Raw genomic sequence first — 13,791 nt, 5'->3', positions numbered from 1 at the left:
GGGTATGCTGATTCAGAAAAACCAAAAATTAATTTTCCTTTACTTTTTTCCCGCTAAAGTTCATTTCAGCAGTTTTACAACCAGACTATAATGTATAGGATGTAAGACATGGGTACAATTTGACTACCTCTCAGTACACTTGAGTTGTCTGGTACTGTACATTCTGAACTTGGACATTATTGTATCACGGCAGGGAGCAAATGTGGGAGATAAGTTGATATTGTTATTGAAACTACAGCACTTAAAACTAAAAGCATGCAATCACTATACAATTAAAATTCTAAAAAATATAGGTACATCTTCATATCTTTACCTGGCGAAGAGGACCACTGAGACAATGTTTAAATTAATTAGACACTGTATATCAACATTTCTGTGGCCTAATTAATTGACATCAAATACCTAAAGTTTCTGTGGCCACGCCCCCCCCCCAACTTATACCTTGTCCCTCCGTCTCAACACAGAAAGCCCCGTGACAAGGGTCAGGAAGCAGATGACACAAGATGGGTCATAGAGAAAAAATAAATAAATGGGTTAAAAACGTCATCTCTTATTTTAAAGATTTTAAATAACCATTTAATTTGGCAAGGGGAAATAGGCCCTATGTTGTTATTTAAAATAATTCTAAATGTGGTTTTTATTGGTAAGAACCTGGCCTACCCGCTGCTCGCAAGACTGTAAATAACTCTCTATTCTTCCGGTAGCCTATACTACTACCAACAGCTACCTGATGCACACTACACCAGGTGGCCCCTGACAGACACCACCAATGCCTGTACCTACCTGAAACATTTCACATGCCAATCCGTCTGAAGTGCCTTCACCACTTCCTCGTCGTTAATTTCTTCTTTACACGCGGCACAAATTGACCCTACAACAGATATTGTACAAAGTTCTAGATTAACATTAATCTTATCACGGTCCATTTTAAAGTAATATAACAGTCAATGATTTAGGCATTCTCTCTTACCGATCCCTTTCGTTCCCATTTGGTCTTGTTTACGTTTCTACTAACCGTATGAAGGTCGTCCTCTATAGAAGCAACAATATCGGTGCACTGGTTCCCGTAGTCAAGTTTTTGAACTAAGACGATACAGTATTATCCATCTGATTACAACTCGAATTTGGCACGATGCAAAGTGTACTATTTTCAAACGTCAGATTTATCTTTACATGATATCTTACTTTACATTAGCTGATTAATAAGCAATTAAATCCTGTCATTCTGGATGCAAACAGTGGTGGCACCAGCAGTGGTCAGGGAAGGCATTTCCCTTAGGCCTACCTCCCCGCCCCCCCCCCAAATCGGCAAATTGCTGGATCCGCCACTTGATGCAAATTGATTCATTTACTGATGTTGATGTCGTTATAAAGTACTCACCATTGAAACCTAGGTTCGATACCTGGATAATAAAGTGGAAAAATCTCGGGATTTTATTAGCTCGCAGAGAAAGACTATTTTCATGCCTACATGTATACGTAAAATGTACAGGTTATATGTAATCATGTTGAAAATATTTTGTGCCCATCCATTATGTATTTGTTTTAATCTAAGTGTTTTTACTTTGGTTATTTTTTCATATCGTAACAGTTAAGTACGGTAATGTTAATGAAATAAAAATTATAAAACCATTTTACTCAAAATTTATTGAATATATTTTACCAGATAATTCTAGTATCTATGAAATACATTCTAGCTAATCACAAATGGTATAGCTACTTTAAATTACTTTATACAGTTCAATAAATGAAAAACCAACAATCATAAAAAAAAAGCACAAAAGTTTATATACTCGATAAAAATAGCTTTATTTTCAGTCACATGTTTTATGAAATTCTGCAAACAACCCAAGTTATGAATACGTATCGCAATTTTAATTCACTGCAATTAACAGCCATGATAGGCCTACTTTATTACCATTTCAATATTTTTATTGATGATAATAAATAGTAATTGAGAAAAACGTATGTCCTCATCGAGATTCGAACCCAAGACCTTCCGATTACCGTTCGGGTACTCTACTAACCGAGTTAAATCAGCATTGCTGTTAGTGTCACAGCGGTTAAAGTTGAAAAAGAAATTAATATCCATAACACGATTCTATAATATTTATTATAATACATTCACTGAGAATTTAATTGCTAATTTTGTTCTAAATATACACAATGATTTGCAATTTAATACAATGGAGTATAAACATGAATGTAATTTATATTACATTACTGTATGCACACTTCAAGTGTTAATGCGCACTAGGTAGCAGAGGGCGCTGCACTGACATTTTGATTACATACATTGCACCAGACTGGATTGCTCCGGATATTTTAATTTTGAAAGATTTCTCATAAATATCAACATTCATGAAAGACCTTTTACTCACTGAAATGATGACAACCGACCGACTAGCCCAGCTACAGCGGCGAAAATGTGTTTTTGTTTTACTCTATTTCAGTAATAACACATTGGTACAGTATACAGTAATATACCTGCCTACTAACTGCAGTCGTACAATGTACTATACCAATACTTTATCAATGAAAAGAATTGATCTATTTAAGAAGCATGTGTTTTCTGAGTACTAGTAGTAGTAGGTACCACAGAGGAATGATCAGTCAGGTCCATCCGGATTGGTCACTGTCGTGTTGTCATCAGTGCCTCCACCCAAAAAATCACGGTCAAGTAGTTAAAAATCACTATATTTTGCGTATTAGCGCTCCTCAACCTGTCTCTTATACACATCTAGATGTGTATAATTCAAGACTTTTAGATACGCCATTAGTTGTCATCATCTCAGAGTCGGAGGTCACTCATGAATAAGAATCCAGTCTGGTGTGAGTAGTCTCTGCACTCGATCCCAAGTAATAAGTTAAGTACCCAGAGCAGGATAATTTATCTTGTAAAACATCAATTATATTACACATCACATTTGATATGGATGTTTTATAAAAGAAATATATCACACTATCATACTCAAAATGCGAAAACATACCTAACCCACATAAAATATATTGTAATGTTTATTACGTATTGCATTTAATGTACCTTCTTGTCTAGGATCCAATTTGCAAGATTTATTGGCAATCCTTTTTTATTCACTGTGGTTTACTGAGGCGGGAAATTCAAACATTCCAAACCTTCGTCAGGGTTAAGCTAGACTCGATTATTGGGAATCAAAAGACTCTGCTCAAAATAATTGTCAACACTGAATTAAAACAGACGGAACACGAAAAATTTATTACTGTACATTCAAAAGCGACACAATTACGGAAGTCGAAAAGAAAATGGATTTTTCTTTTTCTTCAGAAATGAAGGTCTTAGGAAGTGAAAACCTGTATCTCTGCAATCGAAAATAAATCATTGGAGTACAGTATTTTCAAATATCTCACCAAATTTTGTGATTGGTTTTCAGGTTACCTATCAGGCAGAAAACAATTTGTGAATGTACAAGGAATTAAGTATTTGCTTTTTCATTTGCTATTTCTTATTTATAAAAATGATATCACGATTGCCTGCAAGAAAAACCGATGTTATTATGTATGCAGACGACAGAAACGTTTTTCTTGAACACAAAAATATCGAAAGAGTGTTCAAAAGTTTAAATGAACATGGTTCAAAGCAAATAAGCTAACCACAAATTATGTGATATTTAGAAACAGAAATGTTTTAATTGACACATCAAACCTTATTATTTATTAATAATAACGCTACAAAACGGGTTAAACTAATAAAGTTTCTCTGAGTGTATTTTGAAGACACTATCTCTCATTTTCACATCATGTTAATACAGTAGCTAAGAATGTTTCAAAAGTGCTAGGTACAATGAACAAAATAAAACACGCACATTAACAACACCCTTCTTTGCCATTATTTGCTCGTACCCAAACATTAAATGTTTTTGATCTTTATCAGAAACATGTTGCATTATTTATGTTGAAATTATATCGAGGGAAGGTACCTAATACTTTTGACTCATTCTTTAGCACTAATTCCTCTAAACGTAGTTATGATACAAGGACCAAAGACAATTTATGTACTGCACTTAAGAGAACTAAACTAGGTAAACAGAGCATTACCTACAGAGGTCCGAAAGTATGGAACGACCTACCCAAGGCTATCAAAACACAAAGCAGTATAGGGGAATTTAAACAAAAGCTTCACGATAAGTTAGTTGAGAGTTACACCAAGTGTTAATGCTTGATTGAGCTTGGGTCGCACCATGTTTGGTATACGTAATTGCCTTAGGGCAAAATGTTATTTTTCATTTTTGAAATATTTATCTTAAACCATACATCAGTCGTTACTCCTTAATGAAACATAGGTTTTTATTGATATTGCTTGTTTATTCTTTTATTGCATTTTGGTTTTTTTTTGCTTCTCTTTTATTTATTTCGGATTACTCTTAATTATTCTCTGTAAGGGCTTTACGATTAAAGCGCTTTGTTTCTGTAAATACCCATTTTCACAAAAGAAAAAATGCAATTTGTACTGTGTTTGTAACATGGAATTGTGAAATAAAGTTACATTGAAGACTGTGTTTGTAACATGGAATTGTGAAATAAAGTTACTTTATTTTAGGTTTTTGCCATTTTATGTTATCGTTTTTCTTTTTAGCTTCTTAGAAAGGTGACTTTAAAAGCCCTGTACTAGCATCTATGATGGCATTCACAAACGATATTTTAATATGTAACTTACTAAAACAAATGGTGACAAAATGTATATATTTGAAATGTCTGTACAAGAAAATGAAATGACCAAATAGAATGCTAGTCGTTTCTGAAATTAGGCGTAATAGGACCACATGAACACACTTGTCAACATGAGAAGGAAGGCGCCGATATTGAGGATAATCTGGTCGCGTCTTCCCTCATGGATACTGACATCTTTAGTTACATCTTCTTCAGTTTCGTCTCCAACTTGTTGAGGTTTACCAGTACCACAGAACCAATCGAGGATCTTGCGAGCGCATGAAACATCTTCTGGAATTGAAAACAATACATTGGTCAATACCTATATATTTTAAAGATTTAAAAAAAAAAACAAAGTGCCCAAATGCGCATACAGTCGTATATCTAGACTCTTACTGCAGATACAGTATTTTCTGTGTTTTACTGGCTCAGTTGTAAATAAAAAAATGCTCAAAAAGAAAAAGGAATGAGTGAAGAGGATGGAAAACTTTTTCACATAGTGCCCCTACAGAAGAGTTACGTAACCAATTTGTGTAATGCGTTTTTACACATAAGAGAACAGAATGGGAGATGTTCTTCATATGCACTGTACAGAATAACCACTAACCTCAACAGAAATATACAATTTCATATTTTAAACAATAGGTTATTCAAGTAGGATGTATACTTACCGTCGTCTTCATCATGTTTGCTGAGCATTTTCTCTTTATTGGGCTCTACCATTTCGTGGTCAGAAACCGAGATATCTTCCCTTGCAGCTGTATCGAATCGGCTCGACCACGTGAGACGAACAAGCTATCAATTTTGCAGAAATATGATTACAAGTATTAATTTTTTCGAATAGCAAGAATAGGGACAGTTAAAAATAAGTAAAATCAATGAGATTTTGGGTATTTTTGTAAAGTAATAAATATTATTAATTTCGTAAGACTAAATCCCAACACAACCCTGTCATATTATTACACCTATTGAAATATTTAATATTTCCTTCCTTATTTATATTATATTCGACACCATGTGGATCCACCAACAAGAAGTTGGCAAAAACTAAGTACTGACCATTCACCAATAGAGGGCTTACTATTATATTGCAGCCGTGGGGAATGCACAAGATGGAAATACTTACGTATTTCTTGTCAATTGGTTCCGTCATCAAACTTATTACAATAGTAGCGATTCCAGAGATGCCAAAAAGCAGTATACCAAAATATAGGTAATGGACATTGGCTATAATATTTGGCCTGTCGTCTTCTTCGTCACACCCTGGTGCCGAGTAGACAAAATCCAAAATCATGCGAATGAGACCAACAAGAAGTCCACTCATCAAGCCCCAGAAGGCTCCCTGCGATTACAGTATTCATATTGTGAATATGGAATTAAAAACTATTTTTACCAATCTAACAGCAAAATACTAATATTTTTTTATTAAATTCTTCAACAGATATTAACTCGACAAATACATAATTAAACTGTGGATTGGAGTAGTTTTACTCATGAGGAATATCCGCCCATAAAGAAGGTATCCACCTCAGTTCCTCACATGTGGAGCATTCGACCAAAACTTATTATAATAATCTATAGTTTGATGAAGATTTATTTATTCAGGATGTTAATTATATGTAATGTAATATAGTTAGATGTATATAGCGCTTTATACTAAGACGGTCTCAAAGCGCTCGAGGTGTGGACTACCTCTTACAGTGACTTGCTTTTATATTATATTATGGCTGTAGGTTGCAGTGCCCCTACCTTAACCGCTCGGCCAGCAACTCTTTTAAAAATAACATTCTTTAAACTTGAAACACTGGATAACTTTGAAGAACGTCTTAAATCACAATTTATGGAGCACCGTCGCCCGAGCATGGTTTCAATAACATTGTCCTGCATAGAACCAAGATGGTTTGAACTGGAGGGGAGGGGGGGTGTTTAAAGAGGCAATCTGTATTAAATTAACAAACCCAAAGAACAGTAACGCAGGTGGTTTTAATCTCCCTGCCTTATGGAACAACACCAATAAAGAGTAATAGGCGTGGGGCTAACGAAGCCCACTGACGAAAACCGTTCTGACGTTACAACATCAGATGACGTCACCGTGAACAAGACCACAACAGTGGTTGAAACCTTGCTAGGTAAGCTCTTCAATGTTATCCGGTGTTTAAACTTTAAAGACTTTTACATAATATAATATTGATACTTACCTGTTCGTTGATTCTCCTCCAGGCTACTGCTAGTATAAAGACAGCACAAATCGGCGGTGAGAGGTAACTGGTAATAGATTGAATGTAATCAAACAGTCGGCCGCCCTGGGATGCTTGAATAATGGGAATCCACAGTATACTAATTCCACACATCACTAAAATGAAGATTCTAAGTAAAAATAAAAAAAGAAGTGTATATTATTATGGCGTCACTAATGATATATTCTATGAAGACTCAACCCGTGTTATTGAAAGTCTTCAAATTTAGTTTTTGGTATATCGTACGTTCGGTATTCCAGTTATTGTGACAATATAATATTTTACAATATACGTTAACACCTTTTCGAACAATTCAGATGAGGGCCTGTTAACACGATAACAAGGGGGCGCATGTTTTAAACAATACCTACCTGCCAGTGATCATAAGTTCAGCATCGCTGGCTCGAGGCCTGATTCGACGCCATATGTCGATGGTAAATATCGTACTACTGCTGTTGAAGATTGACGTCAGTGAGCTCATCAATGCTGACAACATAACAGCAATCATCAATCCCCTAAGACCTAAGGATAATTCAGAAATATACCAACAATTTTTAGGTAACATAAAATGCCACCGTCATTATCAGAAACATAGCATCACTAGCACCATCAAAATAAATACAAACACATTTACATCATCATTATCATCACTGTATTCACATCACCATTATCCTGCCATTATCCTCCTCATTATCATCACTACCATTCACTATCAGGGCCACCACTATTTATCATAATCGTCATCATCATTCATTACCGTATTAATTTTGTCAATATAAAATATATTATCAATATCATTATGCTCTCCATCATCGTCACCATTATCATTGCCATTATATTTGTCATCATGACAAGCTTACCCACTGGCATGACATACAAGACAAGCAAAGGGAAAGCAATGTTGGTGCAGCCGATCTCGCTTTCGCATGCATCCATACAAGTCTCTGGCGTGGCACAAGCTACTTCGTTTGGAAAGAGCACGCGACTGATCATACCCGGGAACACAATCAAAAACATCGGTAAAACCTTGAGGAAGCCGGCGAAGACACAACCTCCTTTGGCGTGGCTTAGATTTTTAGCAGCAAGAGCACGTTGGACAATGACCTAAAGTTTTGCATGAAATTGAAACAAAAAAATGAAATCATTACGAGCCAATGACTAGAGGACATGAAATAGTTAATCAGGTGTTTTGGGCCCATTATGTACCAAAGAGAGGTTGTTGGAAACCGATACTACCTTTGGCGAATTTGAATCCAACACCAAATATATGGACCTGGATTTGGTATAATGTAATCTGTCAATGTCTAGAATGCACTTAATGCACAAAATAGCAAAATTTCAAACTAAGCACGCGCTTCTAGCTTAGAAATTATATCCAGAACCACTCTAAATCCTGGATACCCAGTTCACAATTGACGTTTCATATTCGTTACTGTGGTCAAGTCTACTCATAAAATTCCGTTAAAAATTAAAATATAATGATTTTTATAACAAAACGATCATTTGCAAAATACAATTTACAAAAATGGGTGCCAATATGCTTGTCTTAACGAAACCTGAACAAGAAAAATACAGTAAAACAAAGAAAACAAGATAATCTGAGATTACAAACCCTCGCCCTACTGTGCCATATTTATGTACAGTACAGTAAAAAATAATGGCCCACCCCCGGAATGACACACCACACACAGACAGACACACACACACACACAGATGCGCGCTACTGCAATACCCTTCACCTCTCATTTGGAGAGGTGGGGGTTATAATACAAAAGCAAGTGACATATTCACCTGATCAGTGCACCAGTACCAGATGGATGAGATAGTGATCCCAAAGATCATTCCCGGCCATGGCAGATCTGAATGCAATGGATCCCGGAAAATATGGAATGCGTCTTCCCGTGGGTAACCACATGAAGTATTGGGGTTATCCAACGTCGTATTGGGAATTGCCTGGAAATATTTTACCTGAAGTTCATTATACGGCACCTTTGCAAAGCCTGTACAAACAAGGAAGTGTAAGAAAATATCTTAAATCCACATTCCCGGCAAGATTTCAGTTAAGAAAAATTGATTTTGATTTTGATTACGGTATGCTATAAAGATTTATAAATGTAATACGAAATTGCTAATTTAACTGAATTTAGACATTCCTAAACACGAAAAAAAATGTAAAATAAGACTACAGCCTCTGAATTTGCCTAGTAACTGCTACTACCGACAATCAGCATACGGTGTCACGTTGTCTAGCGCTTACACGAAGTCGGTTTCCACTAGGCAAATGTATTTGCGTGAATCGAAAGCGTCGTTCATTAACATACACATTAACATTTATATCGAAGTTTTCGCTTCAGCGAAGCTGGTAGTTCGAACTGTTTCTACTTTGCGAAGGGAAAAATGTGCACAACCAATCAGAGCTCAGGAACCGAACTGACGCCTTCGATTCGCGCGAATAAATTTGTCCAGTGGAAAACCGGCTTGAGAGTTGGATTCGTCATGCAAAGATTAAATATTTCAACTAAATTTTTATGGAAATTATGATGGTATTTAGCGTAAATTTCCTCATTACTGAAATATTAATTATGCAAATGAGCAAGCCCCATTCCCGGCAAAATTTCACTAAAAAAAGATTTTTTTAGATAGATAGAAGATCTATACTACTTCAGCCCCAACGGTGAGGCTGAGGTAGTATAGATCTTCTATCTGTGAAAATACCCTTCCTGGCCTGTCTATTTCAAATTCCTGGATCCGCATGTATTTTTTGTGTGGAACGCAACAAAAAAAAAATCAAATTTCAGTTTTATTTTACATTTCTTTCATGTTTAGGAATGTCTAAATTCAGTTAAATTAGCAATTTCGTATTACATTTATAAATCTCTATTTCATTTCATTTCATTTTATTCAGGAATTAAAATCAAGATTACTTGAAAATAAAACAAATACAAAGAACAGATAAAAGATAAAGAACAAGATAAGACATTAATTCCTAGGGTAACCGAAGAAAGTTTTACAATATATAAAATTTATTTCCATTGGGGCCCTTTATAACATACCGTATACTGAAATCTTGCTGGGAATGGGGTCATACACGTACAAAAAACAATAAACTCTTTCACTTTATCACCATATTGCATTGTGCACAGTTTGAAACCAATCAGACTTACCAAAATTTAGTTATCGTGGCAACTAGTCTAAATTACCTGATTAGTGAAATATTAATTATGCAAATGACAATTAGCATATTCACACACACATGCCAAAAACAATAGGATTTTATTTTTTATTAACTTGTACAAAACCTACCCAAACCCGAAAATAACATTTGAGGTGTTCTGGGCTATCGTTTTTTCTTTTTCTTTCTTTTTTTTACCTCTCAAAAGGGGGGGGGGCCCCCTTAAATCCGCCCCTGAGAGTGCTGTCTCTTATACACATCTCCTGTTCCCACATGTACCAAAACAATAGACTCCGCCTTCTTATTACCAGCTTACATTCTGCCAAGTTTGAAATCAGAAAGACTTAACAAGCTTTAGTTATCGTGATATTCAAACAATTTACCCAACAACGACAACAACATGAAGAACAAGCCTCCCCGGAGATTTGCTCCTTTGGGGAGGCTAATTTATTATGACTGATGGGCTATAATTGGTTTCCTTTTAGGCTTGGTTATATGTTATCAGACGGGAGAAAAACTCTGATTTGCAGGGATGGACACAGGACCCTGTGACAACCAAATTATCGGCAATTAACTTGAAATTCAAATAAACTCTTCATGTAGAAACTTAAAACTTTATTAGAGGGCGCTGTTACAAGATGGTGATCTGATGACGGTGATTTAGATTATTTTGATGCCTACGTACTTAATCCCATAAGGGTTGCTGATCCCACCAACATGATAAACGTCTGTAACGCATCTGTATAAACCACAGCCGCTAGTCCACCTGTTTATTAGGAAAATAACGTATAGTTACGTGAGAAAATCAGTATTATTCATAATAGATGATTCGTGATTTTCCTGTTTAGGCCTATATTTAGAACAAGTAAAATCATAAGTGTTCATCAAATGCGATTAATGTATTTATATGAATGCCAATACTCTACAAGGGTTGATATTCATAAGCTGCTTTACTAAGATCATTTTACACTAGTGGAAAATTATTATACGAAGGTTAGATTAATGCAAGAAAAAACGGTTGGGGATAGCAAAATAACATTGGGAGTTACAGTGATGACATTACGATTGACTTATAATAATTGCTAAAAGCACATCAATTAAAGTGACACATGGCCATCATCATGGCCACTACAATGATTTGTTAATCATGGTCAACTTGTTTACATACAAAAGAAAGCAGCCTGCAGATTAAATGTTTTAATACGTTTTGTTTTACAATCACCAATAAAATAATCATCAAAAACGAAGAGGCAAAAGAGCCCAATCAATGGTATGACCAGTACTATTAAATACTAAAATTCACAAGCAATATCTACTTATTTTTTTAGTTTGTTTATGCCTGGTTTCCATAAAATCGCAACATTGTTTTCACTGTCTCTGTTGCAACCGAGAGCGAGTCTCCACCATTCGACCCATCAATCAAGAGTAATGCGGCGAGTACCGGTAGGTATTTTATTTTAGGGAAACCATGCTTTACCGAATATACTAGAAACACAAGATAGAGTTCGCCACAGAAAAAACTTTTCCACCGAAATGCATGGTGGGAATACAAACAATGGGTCGCCTCGTACGGCTGGATCTAAAAGACTTCTGCAACTGTGAAATACACGGAAATATGATAATCTCCGTTTGCGGAGGTTGAAATATCGTGTTTTTGAGATTAATTTTCCGAATAAAGGTATACTAAATAACTTCTAATGACGAAATATTGTCTTCAGTTGTATACTCTTTGCGTGTACCTAGCAACAGAAGGGCGCCCTATACGTCTGTACCAAGTATAGAAAACTTGCATTATAAAAAGAGAAGGGCGCCGCGTACGTCTGGACCAATGACCAATATATTTAATTTAGATCGGTGGCACTCGTTGCCAATCGGTGCGTTCGTAAATAAAAAGGTACAAACTTAACTAAACAAATACATAAAAAGGAGAAATATGCATAAAAAATATATTTATAAACACATATGAAATCTTAGCTAAAAAAAAAAATTAAGTCACAGAAATGAGAGAACAGGTAGCCCTTGGAATCCAAAAAAGTTCAAAGAGCTTAATTTTTGCTATGCGAGTGCTCTATCTTATATTTCTAGTATCTTTACGTAAACATGAATATCAATGCACGTCGTCCGCATGCACGCATACGACACGAACTAATATTGATTGATTGTTTATGTTCCTTAGAAGAAGAACAAATACCATAGAAGTGGACAAAATATATAGCATGCATTAAACATTACCAGCAATTGTATAGATGGCGGTAATAAATAGAAGTGAAACAATGGCCACATATAGATTCCACCCCAATGCTTGTTGGATGAACAGTGCACCAGCATACATATCGACCTGTGAAGGAGAAGGAGGCATGTTTCGTTGCTTTATGGCCTAATACAATAAAGGAACTGTCAATCAAACTCAAGATTGTTTTTTTTTTTTTTCATTTCATTGATTTCATTTATTTATTCGACCAATACACATTTACAATTGGTACAGTACAACAAATTTTGGTCAGGCAGCAGGGACAGCTTTATATAAGCATAATTTTACTATAACGCATTGAGAGTCATCTACTAACTCATTGAGAGTCAGCTGCTGTTTTAAAGAAGTTCTCTCGTAAATCACGATGTATTCGCGTGTACAGTGCATTCAAGCAGCTGGATGAAAACGCAGGATGTTATTTTTAAAGTTATAGATTTCATACGTTGTTTTACTTCTTTGAAAGTGTTAAAATCGATCTTTTAGCGTAAATTTAACTGTCTGCTACATGATCGTACAAGTATTTTGTAAATTTCTGCTGTGTGTATATGTTGTTTATATATAGTTATGCTGTGGCTAGAGATACGGTACCATATTTCTACTTTCATCTGCTAAAGGTACGGTAAATGGCATTACGTCACATCACCCAATGAATATGTGTGACGTCATCATTAAAAGACCGGCATTGGCATAGCCTGGGTTCCAGGTCCTAATTTTTGGGCCTCTCACGTTTTATTGCACTTAGTGCGCGCCTTACATGATTTAAGTGGCGTCCCATACAGTACACGATTTCTTTTATTCCGTCCATAAATTAACTTCCTCATTGGTGGCGCTGTCATCCAGAATGTAAAAAATAATTTTAAAAAAAACATAAGAGACTTGTGGCAAGTCTAGAATTGGCATTGCAGATCACCCACAATGTGAGGTGAGCGGTGTGACTAGCTTTATTGTCTTGATTAGCACAGGAATAGCTAGGCAAAGTAGTATTTTTTCTTGCTGTCATCATCGATAAATAGCCGTTAAGGGGTCCTTCAGACTAGTAATAAGAGTCATGTCATTTATCTATATTAGCCATATCAAGCAAGGTATGAATCCTCTGGACGCGGCCCATGGGCCTTGCTTACCCTCTTTCTTAATATCCTCTCTTGAGAGTTGTCAGCGCACAACCATTTCATTGTTTAACCAGAGCCTTGCAATAAACAATATAATAAATAAAATATTGGATAAACATTGTAACATTCATTAAAAATACAATAAACTTTAAAATTCATTATAAAATTACAAGGTGATGGTTAAAATCAGAATTATATTGCTTTTCTATGAGATATAATTTTAACTTGGTTTTAAAATTAGAATAAGATATATTGCATTTAAAAGGAAGAGTGTTAAGAAAGGAGGTGGCTCTGTAATAAAATGACATTTTAAAATACTGTAATTTAGGTTTAGGG

At 35.5% G+C, this 13,791-nt stretch overlaps 2 protein-coding genes across 3 annotated transcripts in view; both read right to left on the bottom strand.

Moving 5' to 3' along the window:
- The window catches only part of LOC117124509 (LIM domain kinase 1-like), a 34,434-nt gene extending 33,406 nt beyond the window's left edge, over nt 1-1,028 (bottom strand). The window contains exons 1-2 of one of the 2 annotated variants that reach the window (XM_033270740.1): nt 971-1,028; nt 784-871 (exon numbers count right to left, since the gene is read on the bottom strand). In XM_033270740.1, coding sequence (XP_033126631.1) covers nt 784-871; nt 971-989 — 107 coding nt within the window. In that variant the 5' untranslated portion in view covers nt 990-1,028. Of the gene's footprint in view, nt 1-783 lie in introns of both variants that reach the window. The other variant, XM_033270739.1, reaches the window with a different exon arrangement.
- A 1,979-nt stretch (nt 1,029-3,007) lies between these two features.
- LOC117124516 (sodium/glucose cotransporter 4-like) overlaps nt 3,008-13,791 on the bottom strand; it is a 30,051-nt gene continuing 19,267 nt past the window's right edge. The window contains exons 5-13 of the mRNA XM_033270755.1: nt 12,328-12,433; nt 10,781-10,861; nt 8,715-8,923; nt 7,784-8,027; nt 7,295-7,445; nt 6,885-7,053; nt 5,813-6,028; nt 5,358-5,481; nt 3,008-4,977 (exon numbers count right to left, since the gene is read on the bottom strand). Of these exons, the coding sequence (XP_033126646.1) occupies nt 4,781-4,977; nt 5,358-5,481; nt 5,813-6,028; nt 6,885-7,053; nt 7,295-7,445; nt 7,784-8,027; nt 8,715-8,923; nt 10,781-10,861; nt 12,328-12,433 (1,497 nt within the window). The 3' untranslated portion in view covers nt 3,008-4,780. The remainder of the gene's footprint in view (nt 4,978-5,357; nt 5,482-5,812; nt 6,029-6,884; nt 7,054-7,294; nt 7,446-7,783; nt 8,028-8,714; nt 8,924-10,780; nt 10,862-12,327; nt 12,434-13,791) is intronic.

The sequence above is a fragment of the Anneissia japonica genome, unplaced genomic scaffold (assembly GCF_011630105.1).
Source record: "Anneissia japonica isolate Jap-2015-1 unplaced genomic scaffold, ASM1163010v1 scaffold287833_len2544123_cov190, whole genome shotgun sequence".
NCBI lineage: Eukaryota > Metazoa > Echinodermata > Crinoidea > Comatulida > Comatulidae > Anneissia > Anneissia japonica.
Note: the sequence above shows the minus strand (reverse complement) of the source record. Positions and strands in the feature narration are given on the sequence as shown.